Raw genomic sequence first — 21048 nt, 5'->3', positions numbered from 1 at the left:
ATGCTCATGAATTATAACCTCAAGTCACCGGCAAAAAGGAGACATAGAGATTTTGATTCAGCTAACATCCATTGAGTGCCTGCTGTGTGCCAGGGGCTGCCAAGCTCTCATATTCCACATCCCTGTTATCGGCAAGGATGCTAGATGAGAAGAGGCACAAGTGGTCTTGACCCCATCCCATAACTTCTCTGCAGTCTGAGCACCTTTCTTGGGACTACTGTGATCATGACCCCCTTTGAGGAATGGGGCCGTGTCTTTACTGTTTTATATCTCCCTGCACATAGTATCTGGTGCAGGATTCTGCCCACTGAGGACATCGGCGGGAATCCTACAAGTCCTCTGCTGGCTATCTGTTACCTATGGAATATAATCTGGTCCCATTCTACCTTCCTTCTCCCTGCCTTGCCTACCACCTTATGATCAAACCACACAAATCTACTCACAGTTCTCTAATAATGCGAGCCTCTCTTCACACATTTGTGCTTTGCCCATGCTCTTCCTTCTCGGAAATTGCCTTCTTTTTCTACTCCACTGGATAAACTCCTATTCATCCTTTTAAGATCCATTTCAATCTTCGTCTGCCTTGTAAAGTATTCCACAACATCTCCAGTGTGAGTTGACCCTTCCTAGGTATTCTGCAGCACCCTGAAGGTCTCTGCCACATTTTCCTTCAGTCCTTTATTCACAAGATTGGGAGCTCCATCTGGTATGAACTATGATTTACTTGTCTTCTAGTGTTCAGCATATACTAGGAGTTCAATATATGAATCATATTGAATTAAAATATCAATTGACTGGAAGTGTTATTGTTATTTGCTCAAACTGGGGAAGCAAGATGGAGTTGTTTGGGCCTAATTTAGATCTGCACATTTTGATAGGGAAAGAGGTGGAGATGATTGGATTACAGAAAATCCAAAATCTTGGAACTCACAGAGCCCACAGAACTTTATCTTTGGATCACTATACACATCAAGTGATCATCTCCATGGCTAGATCAGTAAAAGGGCCTGACTTCTTAATTTGTAACATTTCATTCACCTCCTTTTCTCCATAGATCCCTTCTGACTCACCCTGACCCTCACTTTATTTTTGATACTAGGAAAGCATTTATAATAAAACAATGTTTTCAATAGTTTAAAAATTAGACTACACCCTCAAATATAGTTTTCACTGTTTCACAAACAATGTTTTTTCATAAATGAACTGAGTTCTACTCAACACTTACATCTTCTGGAATATAAAATGGTTCTTCAGTAGTGGAAATTATTTTCTAAAAATTTATATATTTCTAATTTTGGTTTTTTTTTCATAGACTCTATCAGAAGTAAACAGATATCTGATTAGGGTCCAAGATGTAGCCCAACTTCACTGCTGTGATGAGGAACTAAGTTTCTCTTTAAGGTAAATATTTAACTATCCTATGGCTGTGACTGTGTCATATTTATCTTGTACCCAGAATCCAGTACAATGACTGTCATATTGTAAATTTACAATAAATCTTTGTGTTGAACTAAAAAGTTACACACACACACCTCTCTGAGACGATGTAAGGTGTTTTATCACCTTACTCGCATACCAGGTGGCTACTGGGTAGAATGGAAGAAATTAAATTGTCACTGCCGGGACCACTAACTCCACTGAAAGAGGAATTCTGAAGGTTGGTCACTTTCCTACTGAGAGGAGAGCCGAGTGTTGCGGAGTATCACATGGATGTTATGCTCAACTCTGAGAAAGAGAAGACCAGTTGATTATCCGCAGTTAGTTACTGAGGTCAGTATTCAGAAGGTCTTACTCTAAGACCACCATGGTATTGAGGTCTCACATATCTAGTTTGTACAGTGCTCACAGTATAAGAACTATTGTGACGAGAGGGTGTTAGCATTCCCTTTCCTCCTTTAGAACAAGGATGGGCAAACTTTTTCTGTAAAGGGGCAGATGGTAAGTATTCTAGGTCTTTCTTGCTGAATGATCTCTGTGGCAACTACCTAACTTTGCTGTTGTAGCACAAAAGCAGCTACATAAATACAATACATAATGAATAATACAATCTTCAAAAACAATACAATACCTAAGTGAATGAGTGTAGCTGTGTTCCAATAAAACTTTATTTACAGAAGACAAGGGGTGGGGCCATAGTTTTTCAATTCCTGCTTTAGAAAATTGTTTGCCAATCTATGTTTTCAGTATTAATGGCAAAGATGATAACTCAACAAAGAGCAACCAAATGGAGAGGAATTAACTGCAATAAAAGAAAGGAAAATTGGTTTGCCTGTTATTTCAATGAATATTTCAGTGAATGTTTCCCAAAGGCCCAGGGCAGGGTGGTGGCAGTGGTGGGGGCGGGGGGAGGTTGGAAGAAACCAGTCCCTTCACCTCGATCCCCACCTGGAGTGGATATTAAATGAAAATCAAATCACACAGTTGTGTCACTTTTCTCACTGTCACGGTGTTTTTGTTTTGTTTTTGGTCAGTAGCAATAGAAATGAGCTACAATGGTAGAAGGAAACTAGCTGTCAAGCCAGCAATTCTAAACGCACTGGTGTAGTAGGAGACATGCTAGGGATTATTTCAGTTTTTTATTATTAGAATTTATTTTACCTTCATATATTCATTCTCAAACACTCTTCCTTTATGTAAGTCCAAGTTTCTGACTTATATAATTTACCTTTTCTCTGAATAACTTCTTTTAACATTTCTTGCTAGGTAGGTAGATCTGTTGGCAATGAATTCCCTCAATGTTTGTTTGTCTGAGAATGTCTTTATTTCTCCTTCACTTCTCTTTTTAGATTTTTTTTTTTAATGTGAACCATTTTTAAAGTCTTTATTGAATTTGTTACAATATTGCTTATGTTTTATGGGTTTTTTTGTTTTTAGTTTTTGCTGTGAGGCATGTGGGATCTTAGCTCCCCAACCAGGGATCAAACCCGCACCCCCTGCATTGGAAGGCGAAGTCTTAACCACTGGACCGCCAGGAGGAAGTCCCTCTCCTTCACTTTAAAAAAAAAAATTAATTAATTAATTTTTGGCTGTGTTGAGTCTTCGTTGCTGGGTGCGGGCTCTCTCTAGTTGCGGCGAGTGGAGGCTACTCTTTGTTGCAGTGCGCGGGCTTCTCACTGCGGTGGCTTCTCTTGTTGTGGAGCATGGGCTCTAGGCACGTGGGCTTCAGTAGTTGTGGTGCGTGGGCTCAGTAGCTGTGGCTCGCGGGCTCTAGAGTGCAGGCTCAGTAGTTGTGGCACACAGGCTTAGTTGCTCTGCAACATGTGGGATCTTCCCAGACCAGGGCTCCAACCCGTGTCTCCTGCATTGGCAGGCGGATTCTTAACCACTGCGCCACCAGGGAAGTCCCCTCTCCTTCACTTTTGAAGGATACTTTTTCTGGCTACAGAATTCTAGTTTGGTGGATTTTTTTCTTTCAACACTTATTTCACTCCCCCCTCTTCTTGCTTGCATGGTTGCCAAAGAGACATCCAGTGTAATCATTACCTTTGTTCCTCTATAAGAAAGATGTTGCATTTTGTTTTGTTTTTCATTGTTGTCTCTAGATACTTTCAAGATTTTATCTTTCTCTTTGATTTTCTCAAATTTGTATTTGATATGTATAGATTTGGGGGGATTTATCCTTCTTAGTATTCTCTAAGCTTCCTGGACCTATGGTTTAGTGCTTGTCAATAATTTCGGAAAATTCTCAGCCATTATTACTTCAACTATTTCTTCTGTTTCATCCTTTTTCTTCTCCACCTGATATTCCCATTAGACATTTATACACCCATTGTAATTGTCCCACAGCTTTTGGATATTCTGTTCCCTTCTTTTTTACTCTTTTGTTTTCTATTGATGTATTTCAGGCTCACTGATTCCCTCCTTGGCTATGTCCAGTCTGCTGATGAGCCCATCAAAGGCATTATTCGTTTCTATTATGGTGTTTTTGATTTCTAGAATTTCTTTTTAATTCTTTCTTGGAATTTCCATCTCTCTGTTTATATTACCCATCTATACTTACATGTTGTCCACTTTTTCCATTAGAGTTCTTAACTTAGCTTATCTTAGTTATTTTAAACTCCCTGGTCTGATAATTCTAACAACATTTCTACCATATCCGAGTCTGGTTCTGATGCTTGCCATGTCTTATCAGACTGTGTTTTCCTGCCTTTTAGCATGCCTTATAATTTTTTTGTTGAAAGCTAGACATGATGTATTGGATAAAAGGAAATGAAGTCAATAGGTCTTTAGTATGAGGTTTTACATTCATCTGGCTAAATGTTAGCCTGTATTTACCGTTTGTTGTAACTGTGGTGTCAGAGGCTAAAATTTTCATTTTTGTTTCCCCTGTTGTCTTTGGGTTTTCCTAGATATTCCTTAAATAGAATTTGAACCTTGCAGTCCTTTTCAGCTGTAATACCTTGTTATTATAAGGAGTCCTATTGATGTGGAAGATGTGAGGGTAAGGGAAGAGTTGTATGTCCTATCATTAGGTCTCAGGTTTTTAGTGAGACTGTACCCCTGGGCTATGACCTTTACAAGTGTCTATCAGCTTTTTTACTTTTACTTTATTATATTATTATTATTATTGTTAGTCACCTCTAAGATGAGACAGGAAGGTTAGAGGTAGCTGTGCGGTTGGGTATTTCCCTTTCCTCATGTTGGTTAGATTCTGGTAAAATTGTTTCCCTTGAAGGCAGGCCTTTGCTAAGAGAATAGAACAGAACTCTGTGGGCATGTTTCAAATGGTTACTTTCTCCCTCCCCATGGGAAGAATGGGTATTTTTCTGAGTTTCACAGTGAGAACCTGGTGAGGCTCCTGTAGGTAAAACTCCTGCAAGTTTTAAACTCATGCAAGGGTGCGGGGGTGTGGCGTGGGCCAATGCTAGGCCTCCAGGAATTCATAATCTCTTCAACTAGTTCACACTTAGGCTCTAGCAATTAGTCAACTTCCCTTTAATATTCTTACCCGATGCTGGCTCCAGCAGGCAGTTTCTGCTTCCAGTAAGCTGTGATTCTATGTATCAGCGTGTCTCTTCAGCTTTTGGGTGGTAATCTACTTTATAACCTCACTTCTTCGATGGATCTAAGAAGAATTGTTGATTCTGAGTTTTCAGCTTCCTTTTTGTTGTGCGATGGAAGTGATGACTTCCAAGCTCTTTACACGTCCAACCAGAAGTCTCAAATATTAGAATTTAGACTTCTGCTTTAGTATTTGGACAACAGTACATTTGAGAGTTTCAGGAAAACAGGGGAATACTACATTATTTTACACTCTAAGTACGAGGTACATTTATGTTTCAGTAGGCACTATCTCAGTGATTTTCCAAGCAATAAATACAAATGTAATTTTACATTAATATTTAAATTAAGTAAATGCAAAAAAGGTTCATATTCCAAAAGTTATCACAGAACATTTAGGCTGAAACCTTGTTTTCTGTCATTTTAGGAAGTCATATGAAACCCAAGAAATGACATTCCCACGATTTCTATCAGGGATTTCTACTTAGAGGAAAGTCTGCTTATATTTATGCACACGGTGCCAACTCATATGAGTCTATTCCCACGATTTCTATCAGGGATTTCTACTTAGAGGAAAGTCTGCTTATATTTATGCACACGGTGCCAACTCATATGAGTCTAAAGCTTTATAGTTTACCACATATTTTCACTTCTCTCATTTGATATACTCTTTACAATCATTTGGTGAGGAAGGTAGGAATGGAACCATGTTATGCGTGGGGAATCTGGACTTGAGTAAGTTGTCTGAGGTCACATTACTAATAAGTGCTTGTTTAGAATTCAAAACCAGGTCTCAGTGTTCTATCCACTAATGAGACCAGCAGGTGGCAAGATGAACTGAGACTTCCTCATAATAAACTCACCAACATAGCAACAAGTACTAAACAAATTACCAATAAACAAGAGCGGTGACACAAAAAGAACAAGTAAATATTTGTACTATAAATGAAAAAATTTGCTCTGGGGTAGAGATGAAGTCACAGTCATTTTAGAGTTAGGAAATCTGGAGGCATTTGTCCCTCTCTGGATATGGCCCTCAGAGTTCTGGGTTTGTTAAGCTTTTATAATACATTATGTACCTTGGAATTTTTATATTATCGTTTGTTCAGAAACACCAATTTTCATCTATGTGACTTTAAGCTTGCTGATTTTTAGCATTTTTGTTTATTTTTGTTCTCCTTCTAATGGGGGGTGTCGCCAAAGATGCAAAAGTGGAGCCCTCTAAGACTGGTGAATACAGGCACGGCTTTCAATCACCAAATAGAGCCATCCACTTCTCAGACCCCAGAGTCCTCTTGAGGAAAAACACTACTACACTACCGAGCATGCATACTGTTAACAATCCTTTTAGCTTACCCAAAGGGACCTACAGTCATTTGCCAGGGCAACTAGGCACTGGGGAAGGAGAAATACCCAGACTTCTCAGGGATACTGGACTCTGGCTCTGAATTGACTTTTATCCTGGCAACCCAAAAAGCCACAATGATCCACCACTCAGAGTTTTGGCTCAGGTCAGCTCACAGAACCAATGACCTACTGTTGTCTGTTCATGCCAAAGGTTTTGCTCTGAAAATTACTTTCAAAGTTTTATGTATTTATGGAAGTTGGGTACTTTAGTCTCTTGGTCTGGCTAATGTAGTAATTAAACAACAAAACACTCCTTGAATGGTGTTAAGAATTTAAACTATGGTTGGCTGAGTCATTGAGCCTACTTGTGAATTAGCAAAGAAATCCTATCCAAGTTCAAGGAAGAACTCTCACCTTGGAGTTGGTTCTTTTGAATGCGAGCAGAAGCAGCTTTATGAAACCCTAGTAGGATCCAGAGTTTCCATTTCAGTTGCTCCATTATGTCAGTATGAAGGGCAAAATTATTTGTTTTTACACGTGCATTAGAATTCAGTTTTTAAAAAAAGACTGTTGTTTTTTGTCTTTGGATGAAAATTACCAGAGATCTTGGGGGGTGTAAATGGTTTTCGGAAAGCTTTATTGTAGGTAAAATTCATTTATATATAATTTAAATAGCACTTTCCTAATCAGATTAAAATAATAAAAACCTCTTTGTGCGTTTATCTTTCCCTTCTCATGTCCTCAGGTTACAAGTGGCCTCAACTCCAAGCTCAAGTTAATGTGCCTGCTCCTTCCCTCCTCTGGGCCATCCACCCACCCAGTCCAAGTGGGTCACAAAACTAGAATTCTCCTTCATTTACCTCTACTTTCAATGCTGTCCCTTCCAAAGGAAAAAATCAAACATCTGTTGACCAAGCAAACACACCCCTTTCAAAGCTACTTCTTCAAAACACTCTTGTAGGCACATTCCCTGGTCATTCAGATAGAACGGCAAAGTTTTATTATAGCTTTAAACATTTTTCTAAAATGGTATGATGATTCTTATCAGTAGTAGGGTAAAAATATTGCCAAAAAAGGGTCGAGAATATGGGTGAAGTTCTTCTGCCTATTTAAAGTGGCCATTCACCATATACAGCCCACCACACACCGATTTAAACGCACCCCATCTTTCTTGCTTCCCCTCTCCCTCATCCCTAGCTCTATGTGCTCCATTATTCTCAGAATAACCTATCAAATTGATCTAGAACATTATTTCTTATAAATTATGAGTAAATATGAAGCATCCCACTCCTTCCAGCCTAAATCATAATCACAGAGGTGGGAAGGAAATGTTTGAAAAAGGAAGTTAGCTCCAGTGGTAGGATGACCACTGCATTTCTATCTATTCACACACCTAACGTGACCTGTATTTCCTAACACTCTCCAAACAGCTGAACCTGAAGTATAGCACTCCTTAAAAATGTTTAACTCCCGATCTAGTCCTTTGCCTACCTCACACGCATGACTGTAATAAACAAACAACTTAAGTGCCTCACTAGTCAAAGTGCGGTTGGCATATCAGCATCACCCAGGAGCTGTTAGAAATGCAGAATCTCAGGCTACTCTAGCTCTACCGAATCAGAATTTGCATTTTAATAAAATCTCTGGGTAATTCAGATGCACATTAAAGTTTGTACTATGTATGTCAGAGCCATTATAATATAAAGTGGATTCTAAATGTGAATTATAGCAGCTTTTATTGAGAACAATCTGGAAATCTTTGACAAAAATATATATGCCATTTGGTCAGTCAGTCCTACCCTTGGGAATCCTGATAGAAATAGCAGCACATGTAAGGAATTTGTTTATATGTAAGGAATCGATTTATCCCAACATTGCTCACAGTGGCAATAAAGAAAGAACAAATGAAAGGAGGAAGAGAGAGAGGGAGGGAAGGAGGGAAGAAAGAGACCTGAGCTTGTCAACAAAGCAAATGCCCATCAAACGGGGAAGAGTTAGATAAATGATGGTTCATCCACACTATTAAGTATCACTTAGTCATTAAAAAGAACTTGAAGTGATTTCCATTGATGAGAAAATCAAGAAAAAATTCTGGAATAATACTTGAAACAATGGCACCCTACCTGTAAATAAATGTATATACAGGTACATATGTGAGTGACTACCTGGGCAGGTTAAAGAAAAGTGGAAAGATATGCACTAGTTTGGTAACTTGGGTGACCTGAGTGGAGGGAGGAGTGAGCCAAGCAAAAAGAAAAAGTGAAACAAAAGAACAGTACACTAAAAAAGCTGATAGTATATATTGATGTTACTTTAGCATTTCTGTAAAACTTTATGTGGATCTAAATCAACAACTTAAAAATTAAACAAAGATGATGAAGATAAAATATGAGAGAATTCCTCTGAATAAGCCAGTAAATTGACTCACTTCCTCAGAGTAACTTCCTGCGGGTTGCTTGATGCTTCTTAGCAAAACATATTTTTTTTCAGTCATCCTCCATCAAAATAATGAGCTTGCTGCACTTGGCCATTCCTGGTGGGGGTGGAGATGGGGGGGGCCTTGGTGGGGCTCCCCCAAGCTCCTCCCTAGCACATCACTTGATGCTCCATTGAGTACTGACATGAGATAACCCAGACTAGAATACAGTGAAACCTACTAAACACTGTGACCTGGGTCCACCAACAGAAGATACTAGATGGAGGTTGGGGACACCGTATTTTGCCTGCTGATAAACATGCCTACTGTTGACCATGGTAGCAACCCCTGTGGAAATGAAGAGCTACTTAATTCCAGCTTTTCATACTTATCAATTTTCTTCCAATCAAAATTAGAAAAATCCCTATTTCTTACTTAGTGAATGCTTTTCTTTTCCCTGCTTCCTACTTAAGACACCTTGCACCTTACTGATTCTTGTGCTATTTTCTAACCCAACGTGTTACTCTTAAAGATGAAACCAAACCAAATGAAAACGTATTTTCCCCAGGTTGCCTAAATACATCAAACACGAAATACCAACCTTTTGACAAAAGTTTAAAAACACAGCTTTAACCTGATTCATGTCATAAAGTTGGGAAAGGGCAGTGTTCATTTTTCCTGCATTGATTGGATACTTGTCCAATGGATAAGCTCAAACCATTTCACCAGGAACCTTGAGGCCCACCCACATGACTGGTCTGAGAGACAGAGGGACTATTCACACCAGGAGAAAAACACACAGAGAACTTCAATAAGCCATTCAAAAGGTCTGAGGTAGGGAAGAACCTTGACTAGCGGCTTATCAATGTAAAGATGGTGAACTGTGTAACAAAACACATATGTAAAACTTCTAAAACTGCTCCTTCCCTTTTTTAACCCAGGCTCTATGAACATACCCGTGATCTCAGTCTTTTCCTCTTCAACGATGCACTGCTTGTTTCTAGTCGGGGCACGTCTCATACTCCGTTTGAAAGGACTTCAAAATCAACCTACCAGTTCATTGCATCAGTGGCCCTTCAGAGACTACTCATAGAAGATATTCCAGATTCCAAATGTATGTATTCTTTTCCTCCTAAGAGTTAAATACCTTTAGAAAGCTATATTATATAAAACATATTAACTATTAAAATAGAAAAGCAGGACAAGAACTGGAATTTGAGAGTTTGCAAATAATTTCCCAAATACTTTTAGGGTCTCATTAATGTAAACTTTCATCTACCTCTAAAATAGCAAAAGAAAGGAATGCTGGCATTGTCAGACACACACCCTAGACATTAAGAAAACAGCTTTCAAAAATCACAAAGGGAGACACAACCCTACATCATTGTGAAGGATTCTTTGAAGTAGTCTGACAGGAGAGCTGGAGTCCTTAACCATTACTCTATTTTGCTTGAGGATGTTACAATTTTAGGTTTTTATCTACTACTTTTCCATTCTACTAGGACTAAGTGATTTTTGCAGATTTGACTGTACCTTTTCTTCCGTAACTTCATATTTAAGAGTTCTTCTATAAAGGATCGATTTGCAAAGGGTGTTTAATAACAAACATTTCATTCATAATAATCTCAACAGAAATATCACTTGTTACAAAAAGAAATCCTACGTAAACCTACTGTACCTATTTTTAGTTTTTATCTTACATTCTACTTCCCAGTCTTAAAAGGATCTGTATCTCTTTCCTATACTTCTGTTAGGCCAGGCAATCTGAGTATAACACCTCTCATTCCAATATTCTTCACTGCATGTGAAGGTAGGACTTAAGGTTAAAGCCAGAACCAAGATCTTAGAGAAGGAACTTATCTAAAAAGGTCTGCTTCCCATTAGCTGCAGCCCCATTTAAAATCTGAGGATGAGAAAAAATGAACACTAAATGTGGGAATAAATACTTCACCTAGAAGACAAACTCAGCTAAGGTAGTTACCCATAACATGTATGACATGTCTCCTTTCACCTCCCCTTAATCAGTTATGCTCTATGTCAGAACATCATAATGTTAGCTAAAAGTGGGCATTCAGCTAAGTCGCTGGCTTAATTCTGTCCTGGCCTCATACCAAGGTGGCCTAGGTCGAGCTCTCAGCATTTCTTATCTACAGTAACTCTTAGTAAAGACCTTTACTGGTTCCAGTACCTTCTGGAATTAAAGAACATTACATCGTCTATCACTTAGTCTTTAAAAATAATTGCTAATTATAATTAAACAATTATAATGTAAAGACAAGACTATTTTAGACTATATTTGAATAATTCAGTAATTTAGGAAGTTATTTTCTAAACTGGATTTGTATTTGTTTGAATCTTTTTAATTTTCAAAAAATTCTTCAAGATGACTTGAATTTTAAAACATTTTCTCCTTTTGATTTTTACCTGCAAAGACTAATTAGTGTACCTCAAACATTTTTTACAGATACCAAGAATGCATTTATTCTTCAAGGTCCAAAACATGAATGGATTTGTTCTACAGAAGTTGAGGATGATAAATTCCTGTGGTTGTCAGTACTCCAAAACGCCATCAAAAGTAGTATGGAAAAGTGAGACTGGACTTAAAACACCAGGAGTTCCAATCTGCCCTGGCAAAGACAGACAGCATGTTACTTTCTGTTCCAGAAGATCCAGTAAGGAGCAGAATGATTATTTGTCATGGATGATGGGAGGATGAACTAGGATGGCCCATAAAGCTCTTCCTAGCTTTTAAACTTTATCATCTATGCTCAATTATGTGAAATGGACAGTAAGAAAAATGTGAGTATGATATTTTGAACCACTTCTTTTGGTAGTTATTTTTCATGAACAGTATTATTTAGAGTAATCTGACTGACAGAACCTAAGACTGAATAAGGATATTGGGTATTTAAAGTTTTGTTTTCTGATCTAATGAAAAATAAAGTCATAATGAAAAGTGTTTCTTAAATGATCAGTCTAGAGAAATGTCTTTATCTGTTGGTGATTTACCAGTTATCTTTAACATTTTCATGAAATGGTTATGGATTTAAGAAATATGTATAAGAAATATAACTGGTACTTTATTTAAAAACTTGTCACATATATCCTTAATACGAATGTACTCCTCCAGAGAGCATTAAAAATATACCACTATAAAGTACTAAAAATTTTTCTGTAATTTTTAAGTGGTCTTTTGTTGCAAAATTAAATTCTTAGACCTTCCAAATAAAAAGATTTAAAAATTTGTTACACTGTTAAATTAGAAGGCTGTTTGGCAGGGGGTGGGGGGAGGTACCTTTTAAAAAACAAAACTTGCCTGTAATGGAATTTTGCTGAGTAAAAAAATGAAGAAATTAAGACAACTGTTTTAAAACAGAGAAAAATAAGAATAGGTATTGAGTAGTTTTCTGGGCGCTTAAAGCCTTCATTTAATTATTTAATAAACTGAAGCTATAACCTGTTAGCCACTTTGAAACTTTAGCTGATACATGCAGTAGTAAAAATATTTTTACTTAGTTAATAATGGTAGATAAAGTTGTATTAATCTTGGAAGCTTTTGGTTGTCAGTCTCCTTTTTGCTTCGAATTCTCCTTTAAGGAAATGAAATTTACTAGTACAGTCTAGGATTGTGAACTAGGCTATTTTAAACATTTTCTTCTTTCAACAACAAAAATACAAATTCCTTCTAATTCTTAAAAATTTCAATTCTTGTTAAAAAATGTACAAAAGTTAAAATACTGTTTTTATTAGTGTAAAATCACACTTTTGATTCTTTTATGATATATCCATGCAGCTTAACATCTATGATGCCACAGAGAGAAGAAAACATTAAAGGAATATCTGCTGTTAGTCAGCAATAAATGCAAACTTACAAATGTGATCAAAATGAAAATATCATCTAATACAAAACAAATCCTGAGACGCTACATTATCCTGAATAGGACAAACTTCAGAAACCCTTTGTTAACAGGAAAAACCTCTCTCTATGGCCAAAGAATGAGTAACAAGATAGCTCAAGATAAACTAGAAATCTTAAGGAGTTTCCATTTATTCTGTGAATAATTAAGGTCCTCAGAAATTTTAAAACATATTACTTGAAAAAACGTGTAGAGACTGATGAGCATAAGCTTCTAATTGAGAGTTAAGTACATAAATCATGCAAAAAGTGGTGATGTTTGCAAGTGGACAGTACTTACGTTGTTTGTGGTGTCAACACTTTCCCTTTGCTTCTAGGGGACAATTTAAAAAGGCCTGTCTTCACAGTTAATTCTAAGTTTACATGACTGCTGTGGAATTAAAATCTCACACACAAGCAAGTTTAAGTTACAGGTGAAACCGATCAAATTTTCACAAGGCAAACATAAAATCTGCCCCCCAAGTTGACGTGGAAAAGTCTGAAAGTACCATGTGACTCTTGAAGAATGTTAATTATGGCAGAGCTTATGGTTAACGAATGCCTTACACCATATAGTTCTTTCAAATCAAAAATTAAACAGGAAACGCATTTTAAAGATTTTTGGATTCTTTATGTTAAGTATTAAACCTAAAGACAAACTGACAGTTTATTTAATTTTGTCTCCTTCTGTAAATATTTCTGAGTCTGTGCTCGAGGTGTAAATGAGAAGCCCGTTCTGTAAATCCAAGCAGTGAGCGGTTCTGGTCACATAAGTATAATGGACCAATGTTATGGATGTACTCCTAACGCTATGGAGCAACAAGGGCGGGCTGTGCCAACAAACACAACACACCCTCCACGAAGTCATCCTGACCCTTTTATTGTTGCAATTAAAAAATAAAAGGTACTTAAATACAATGGTGAACACATAGGGCGAAACAGAATCATACAATTTAATGTTGAATTAAGCAGTGAGCTGAATGTCTGGGTCTCCAAATTGGCTTTGAACCCAAAACCGCTTAAAAATGGGTATGTTCACAGTTAACGGCAATTGGCTTATAGGTGAGAGAACGGTCGAAGTTGTTCCAGTTGAACTTCCAGGGAAATTCTCTCTTCAAGAACATCCTGAAAAAGATGCAAAGCCAAGTTACGTTTCAATATGTATAAAAATGAAGGCACATCTAACAACAGCTCTGCATCAGTAAAACAATTTAAATTTGTTAAGAAGAGGAAGGACAACTGTTCATATTTTAAAAGGATACTTTACTTTAGAAATGTAGTTTCTTTATACGTATGTAATGTTAAAATATGATCTTAATTAAATATTTATTTCTTAAGTCAGGGTAATAAAATGTTTTTTGTTTCATTATCAGAAAAGCCAATATTTGCAAATGATAGCTACTGATGCATGAATTTTGCATAACGCCTACCCCCTGTAGTAACTGTAGATGAATCAGTTAACACAGATTCTTTCCCCTGGTGATTATATCTGGTCATAACAACTCCTGAACCTCCTTTTGAGTTTCAGTTTCACAATGAATAAATGTATTTTGTAATCAGAATTTCTAATTACTGTTGATTTTGAGCAGACTTTTCAGATAGTCCACAACTTCTAATTCAGCCATTTTCCTTTTTTCTTTTTCTCTATCATACTGATAGTATAGTGTTTCAACCAGGATGACCTCTTCCTATTTGGCACCATACTTCCTATTTTCTGTCCTCAGAGATAATGAGAAAAGTGATTTTTAAAATAGCTCCTATATACATGTTGCTATGATTTTCCTTAGTTCTTCAGAAAAACATGCATTAACAAAACTTTCATCTTCGAGGTATGGTACTAGCAAGCTTGTCATGAGTTTTACATTCTTCCTTTACAATGGAGCAAATTCATAATCATAGAACAGCTACGAATAGCTTCTTTGATCAGAGAGTTATACAAGAATATTATTCCTTTAACATACATTTATCAAATGCCTAACATGTGCGAGGTTTTGGGGACAGAGACAAGATAGTTACAAATCTATCTAGGACAGTCTCAGTTTATCTCTGATGTCCTGGCCTGTTAACACATCTCTCTCTTTTCTCTCAAAAGTACCTTGGTTTGGGGACTTCCCTGGTGGTCCAGTGGTTAAGAAAGACTCCGTCTTGCAATGCAGGACACACCGGTTCGATCCCTGGCCGGGGAACTAAGATCCCACATGCTGCGGGGTAATAAAGCCCGTGTGCCGCAACTAGAGAGCCCACGCTCTCTGGAGCCTGTGCGCCACGACTACAGAGCCCATGTGCTCTGGAGCCCACACGCTACAACTAGAGAGAAGTCGGTGCACCACAACAAAGCGAAGTGCCCGCACGCTGCTACGAAAGATCCCGCGTGCCGCAACTAAGACCCGACGCAGCCAAAAATAAAAATAAAAAAAAATGTACCTTGGTTTGAACAATATATTATATGGTCACCCTAAACAGAAACGAGTATGGTTTACCGTCAACAAGTTCAGTTTAGTAGGACAGAGAGACAAATGTGCCATAGGTATGGACAATGTGATAAAGGCTAGATAAGGAATATGAACAGAATGTTATGGGACTCAGCTAACTCTGTATTCATTTTACATTTCCATGGACTCTTTCCTCATCTTTGTGGTTTACAACCTTGCTACTCAAAGTGGAGCCAACAGTCCAGCAGCATCTTCATCACCTGGAAGCTTATTAGAAATTGCAGAATTCTCAGGTCCCACTCCATACCTGATATGAATCAAAATTTTCATTTTAACATGACCCCTAATTAAGTGTATATACATTAAGGTTTGAGAACCACTGGTTTATAAGACATGAATGCTTAATAATGTTGATGAGTCATAAATGATTCTGGCTGTTAGCTTTTATTTGTAGGGATTCAAAGAAATCATGGTTAGTAGTAAGTAAGAAAAACAAACTCATTCCTCTCAAGTACAGATGACAGCAGTACACACTGGCCCTAAGCACCATCTCTATTTAAGGCTTGTCTTTTCTACTTTAGAGACGATCTAAATTGCTCCCATCCCTCTTCTTTAGACCTGTTTAAGTCATTTTAATAGAATCTGAGTTGTCTTTGATAAAAGGGTAAATTAACAATACTCAAATCATTTTAGAATTAGAGTGTTGAGAGTCACACATGAGATACTGGCGGTATCTGAGGTCACAACATTTCTGCTCTTGGGTCTCATTATGAAAGTTAAGAAACATTTTAGGAATATGATGCCTTATATACATGTAGGATAAGGCAATCATACCAGAATTGACTATAGGAAATTCTTTTCAATATTAAAAGACTCAAAGGCATATAAAACACTTCAGATCTACACTTCTCTTGCTACATGTAAAGTTTCATACTAGCATAAGAATTGCTGGATCTCCTCCAAGTTCCAGTTCAACACTAAGAGGCTCTGAGTCCATGGAACTTCCCAAATAAAGATTCAGAAACTACATTACCTTTAATTGTTGCTGCAATTCACTATTCAATCTGGCCAAAACTGTGTTGGTTTCCTTATTGCGTCTAATTGACGCCTGAATAGCTTTCTTATCTTTTCCAACAGACCTGAGAAGATAAAAAAAATTACCTTCATTTTTTATCTTTAAATTCTCTCCATTCTTCACTGATCTCTAAACCCAGAACGCAGAGGAAGCATCTTTGCCTTGTTAGTATAGCTCAACCTCACTTGCTCAGTTTTAATGCTCCACCAAAAGTATCTAAGCTTCAGAGGCTTAATTATTGTAGTTATTGTTTTAATGATTATTCTGTAGAATCACCTGAGTTTAAGTCAGTCTAGAGCAAGCATCGGCAAACTTTTTCTGTAAATGATCAGACAGTAAGTATTTTAAGCTTTGCGGGCCATACCATTTGTGCTGAATGTTCTTCTTTTTTTGTATCTTCTTTTTCTCTTCTCTTTTTTACAAAAATGTAAAAGCCCATTCTTAGCTCACGGGCCTTACAAAAACAGGCCATGGGCTGACTCTGGCCCATGAGCCCTAGTCTGCCAATTCCTGGTCTAGAACTACCATAGTTAAAACATCAGTGTTACCGTGCACTATAATTTTTTTTTAAAGGTTAAGATTTTTTTTTTTTAATTTTATTATATTTTATTTTTGGCTGCGTTGGGTCTTCATTGCTGCGCCTGGGCTTTCTCTGCTTGCGGTGAGCGGGGGCTACAGTTCGTTGTGGTGCATGGGTTTCTCAGTTCAGTGGCTTCCCCTATTGCAGAGCATGGGCTCTAGGTACGCAGGCTTCAGTAGTTGTGGCTCGCGGGCTCTAGAGCGAAGGCTCAGTAGTTGTGGTGCACGGGGTTAGTTGCTCCGCGGCATGCGGGATCTTCCCGGACCAGGGCTCGAACCCGTGTCCCCTGCATTGGCAGGCGCATTCTTAACCACTGTGCCAGCACAGAAGTCCCTGTGCACTATAATTTTTAAAGTCTGCTCCAGGATTTGCAATAGAGTGTAAAAATGGAATTGGAATTGAACTTAATAATAGAAGGGAAAAAAGTGGGAAGAATATTCTACCCACTGATAAATGACAAAACTCTCAAAGAGGAGCAGTGAAAAGCCTATGCTCACCTACAGGACTAGTCTGACCATAATTCCTTTCAGTTTGGTATTTTTAATTGCTGTGCTTTTTGTTTCTGGTAGTTACATGTGTTTAGGAATGGCTTTGATTACCTAGGAATAGAAGGTTGTGATGCAAGAACAGCAGCTAGGACACCTGTCTTTTGTGTATGTTCATCAACTTCTGGCCTTAATTCATCTTCTGATTTTAATCTCCTTCGAACAGGTTTAGGTGGTGGAGCAAGAGGTGTTGTGCCTTTGCTCTAGGAGACAAGAATTCCATTCATAATGAGCATTTCTTTTTTTTTTTTTTTTAACTCCACACACACACACACACTGTATTTTATTTTTACAAGAGGTAAATAAACTGACACCAAGCATTGTAAATGGATGACCACAACAAAAGCAAAAATGACTGCAATTACCAAACACAAAACACACTCATACTATGTCATAATATTGACATTCAGTCCAGTAATCCTCCACTGTAACAGCTCCTTTACTTTATAATGAGCATTTCTTGAAGACATTCACAGTTAGCACTTTGCCAACATCATATGGTTTTGTTAAGCCATTCATTCTCCCAAAATTAAGAGTCACCTGTCCTACTTTGAAACAATTTATATATTTGTGGCAACAACTGACTTAAATTGCAATGGGAAAGAATGTTCCTAGTGACACTACAATTGTAAATGTACCTACTAGACAAATTTTTTTATAGGGTGACATAATAAGCTCCTTGAGGTCCGAATTCTGTGACTCAAGCTATCATATTCAGTTTTAACATAAATATGATACACACTTGATATACACCTGTTCAATAACTATAAAAGGGAGTCTCCAGATATATGCATCCATTATCACCATAGGCTTTCCTACTCAAAAACCCTAAGATATCTTAATGAATAAAACAATTTATAAAGAAGTGGAAAACTAGGCAATTCTTTAAAAACCCATCACTAAGATGCACAATAATTATAATTTTTGAAAATGAGTGGACATTTTATTGGTAACTGTGAATGTGTCCTCAGCAGAATCAAATATGGTATTCTGGTATTTACCATAACCTGATTTGACCTGTTAATAAATAAAAACAAGAGTCAAATGCCATCTCTTTGGTTAAGTGCTATTTTTAATTTATTGCCATTAACTGACAAAAATAAAATTCACTATTAAAAAAATCACAGAACTACTAATGTAGTAAAAATTAAAGTGCCCAGAAAGTAGAATTTAGGCACTTTCAGAAACACTCACTGTTTTCATGACTACTGGGAATGTCTTAATGATGACAAAAAAAAGTTACCAAAATTTTTTTCTCAAGGGGAAGTGTCCTGATATCTGTAATTTACTTTGAAATGCAAGCAACAGATAAGAAGGATTGATATAGTTAGAGAGAAGGATGGAGATATAAAGCAAGTATATTAACACAAGGAAAAACATATATATTTTTCTATTTCTTTAATTTTGTATTTATATGAAATGACGAACATTCACTAAACATATTGTGACAGTCATTTCATGATGTATGTAAGTCACATCATTATGCTGTACTCCTTAAACTTATACAGTGTTGTGTGTCAATTACATCTCAATAAAACTGGAAGAAAAATAAAGTATAGTAAATACTAATGGTATAATCAAGGTGTGCGTTTACTGATGTACAATGTAAAATTCTTTCAACCTTTCTGTATGTTTAAAATTTTTCATAATAAATTTTTGGGAAAAAAATCATTCTTAAGACAGTTAAAGAAAAAGAGCACCAAGTATAAAATTAACCTTAAAGGGCTGATAATTCTTCCCTATTATACTCATAACTGCAATAGGAGAAACTGAATATGACAAATAAGGAAGTTCTACTTTATATGTTTGAAAGAATGTAATAACCACATAAGATGTGAGAACCTGTGGCATGCATTAATGCAAACGATAGGCTATCGTCTCCATCTCTAGGTGGGCTGTGTTCTGAGATGGACTAAGCATATTACAGTTAAAGGCAGTGGAATGAGCTAGATCATCTCGAACTTTATTTCTAAGATTTTCAAATTATCTCATATAACTTTTCATATGTATAAAATGATCAATATTTAAAAAGACTTCTGTATACCACATTGGCGGGAGCGCTAGCAGCTGTCTTCTCTTCAATTTTACTATCTGTTTTGGCAACTCGAAGAGAACTTGCAGGATCAGAAGCTTTTTCAACCTAGAGATGAATACATGATTATCACAAATTCTAAGTAATATACATATATGAATAAATATACATGTAACAAATCAGAGAGTTAAATGTTTGTAAAATAGCCATTCTAACAATAAGAACCCCGAGATGAAGATGAGAGGGAATCTGAGAATACCTTATGAAACGACCATTCTCTACTGCTCAAGGGCAGGGAGGGAGGCAGTGAACCTCTGGGGGGGGCGGCGGGGATGCAGCACCGTCTGGGGAGCTCTTTGGCTGGGGGAGGGGAAGCATCCATTCCAGGTGAGCGAGTACCAGTACCCTGCACACACCTGCGCTCCCCTCAGGCCCACCCTGCCTCCTGGAGGTGCAGCCCATTTCCCTAGTAGCCCCAGGCCAGGCAGAAAGTTGCAGGGTTGAAGAAGTGGCTAGTAGAAAACTTTCCATGGATCAGACCTATAAGAACACTTTGTCTAAATTATGCCAGTCAAACAAGCAGATTTTTGGATGTGTTAGAGAAGATCAGTATAAATTGAAACAAGCAGAATGGACTTCAGAATTTCCCTGTTCCCTCCAACTCCACATTTACACTTAGCAAAGACAGGGATCCCTAGAGAAGTTCTTGCTGCTACAACTAAACAGAGTCTCCCAGAACACTGTCTGCAAAGATTAAATTTTGACATCCTGTAGTCTGTTAAGTCTAACTAACGTGACTTCCTCTCACACAATCTTCACCAAATCACACAGTCAAATGCTTAGCAGTAAGATGCAACCCCCCATAAAGTGACTTAGTCTCATACAAACTGAGTGTAGCTATGGTAACCATAGCCTCTTATTATACAGAAATGTTCACCAAATCACACGAGATGTTTAGCATTAAGGTGCAACTCCCAGAACAGTGTTTTAGCCAAGACCAGATGGTTGTGTTTGTGTCTTTTCATGTGACAGCTACTCCTGACCTAGGGAATATAAATCCTCTAAAAGAAGCAGCAGCAGATAATTTACTCGCTGATGTCCCTTCTATTATTTGCTCTTTTAGGGGTTCCTCTGTTTAAGGACTGGCTTCTGAGCATGATATGAGAAGATTCCCAGCAGAAAATTAGATAAGCCCTTGAAAACTGACCGGCAAGACCTCTGCATGTTTCTCGGCTTCATCATCTTGTTCTTCATTTACATTTGATGCAGCAAATACTTCAAATTGACTGAAATCTGCAAAATTTGGTTGTTCTGGTATCTGCTGAGGTGAGGTACTAGTGTGAGTTATTAGGCCATCGGCATCCACTGGGCGATGCACAACGGGACCAGGAGCCTACATGAGGGTTTAGGATAGAGGAACAAACATTTTATTGGTGTTATCAGTGTCAGAGAGTAGCCTTCTTTTTCTCTGAAAATTTATTATAAGGATGCTCTTTTTACTAGCTGAAAATTCAGGGAGGTGAGCTACAGTTAACATTTAGCTCTAAAAAACCTTAAGTGAAATGCTAAGACACTAAAAAAATTAAGATGACAAACTTCCAATAAAAAAGATACTTTTACAAAATTCGTACTGCAAAGAAAGGGCATCAAAGGAGAGGGGAAGTTCTGGCCCTAATCTCTGATTCTCCCCATGCATCTGTTTTTTTCTTAATTGGGTTACTGCAT

The 21048-nt window shown here is 37.5% G+C and overlaps 2 protein-coding genes across 16 annotated transcripts in view; one reads left to right on the top strand and one right to left on the bottom strand.

Annotated features, from left to right (window-relative positions):
• Positions 1 to 11368, top strand: part of ECT2L (epithelial cell transforming 2 like) — a gene marked incomplete at both ends in the record, with an annotated part of 63743 nt that extends 52375 nt beyond the window's left edge. The window contains 4 exon segments of the mRNA XM_082405763.1: positions 1313 to 1401; positions 9706 to 9878; positions 11229 to 11353; positions 11357 to 11368. Coding sequence (XP_082261889.1) covers positions 1313 to 1401; positions 9706 to 9878; positions 11229 to 11353; positions 11357 to 11368 — 399 coding nt within the window.
• A 2155-nt stretch (positions 11369 to 13523) lies between these two features.
• Positions 13524 to 21048, bottom strand: part of REPS1 (RALBP1 associated Eps domain containing 1) — a 79815-nt gene continuing 72290 nt past the window's right edge. For 14 of the 15 annotated variants that reach the window (XM_082405676.1, XM_082405670.1, XM_082405669.1 and 11 more), the window contains 5 exons: positions 20531 to 20716; positions 19336 to 19431; positions 17346 to 17494; positions 16125 to 16230; positions 13524 to 13784 (listed from right to left, as the gene is read on the bottom strand). In XM_082405676.1, the coding sequence (XP_082261802.1) occupies positions 13716 to 13784; positions 16125 to 16230; positions 17346 to 17494; positions 19336 to 19431; positions 20531 to 20716 (606 nt within the window). In that variant the 3' untranslated portion in view covers positions 13524 to 13715. The remainder of the gene's footprint in view (positions 13785 to 16124; positions 16231 to 17345; positions 17495 to 19335; positions 19432 to 20530; positions 20717 to 21048) is intronic. The other variant, XM_082405663.1, reaches the window with a different exon arrangement.

This window comes from Balaenoptera borealis, assembly GCF_965194805.1.
Source record: "Balaenoptera borealis genome assembly, chromosome: 9".
NCBI lineage: Eukaryota > Metazoa > Chordata > Mammalia > Artiodactyla > Balaenopteridae > Balaenoptera > Balaenoptera borealis.
The sequence above is the reverse complement of the archived record's forward strand: the minus strand, read 5'-3'. Positions and strand labels throughout refer to the sequence as shown.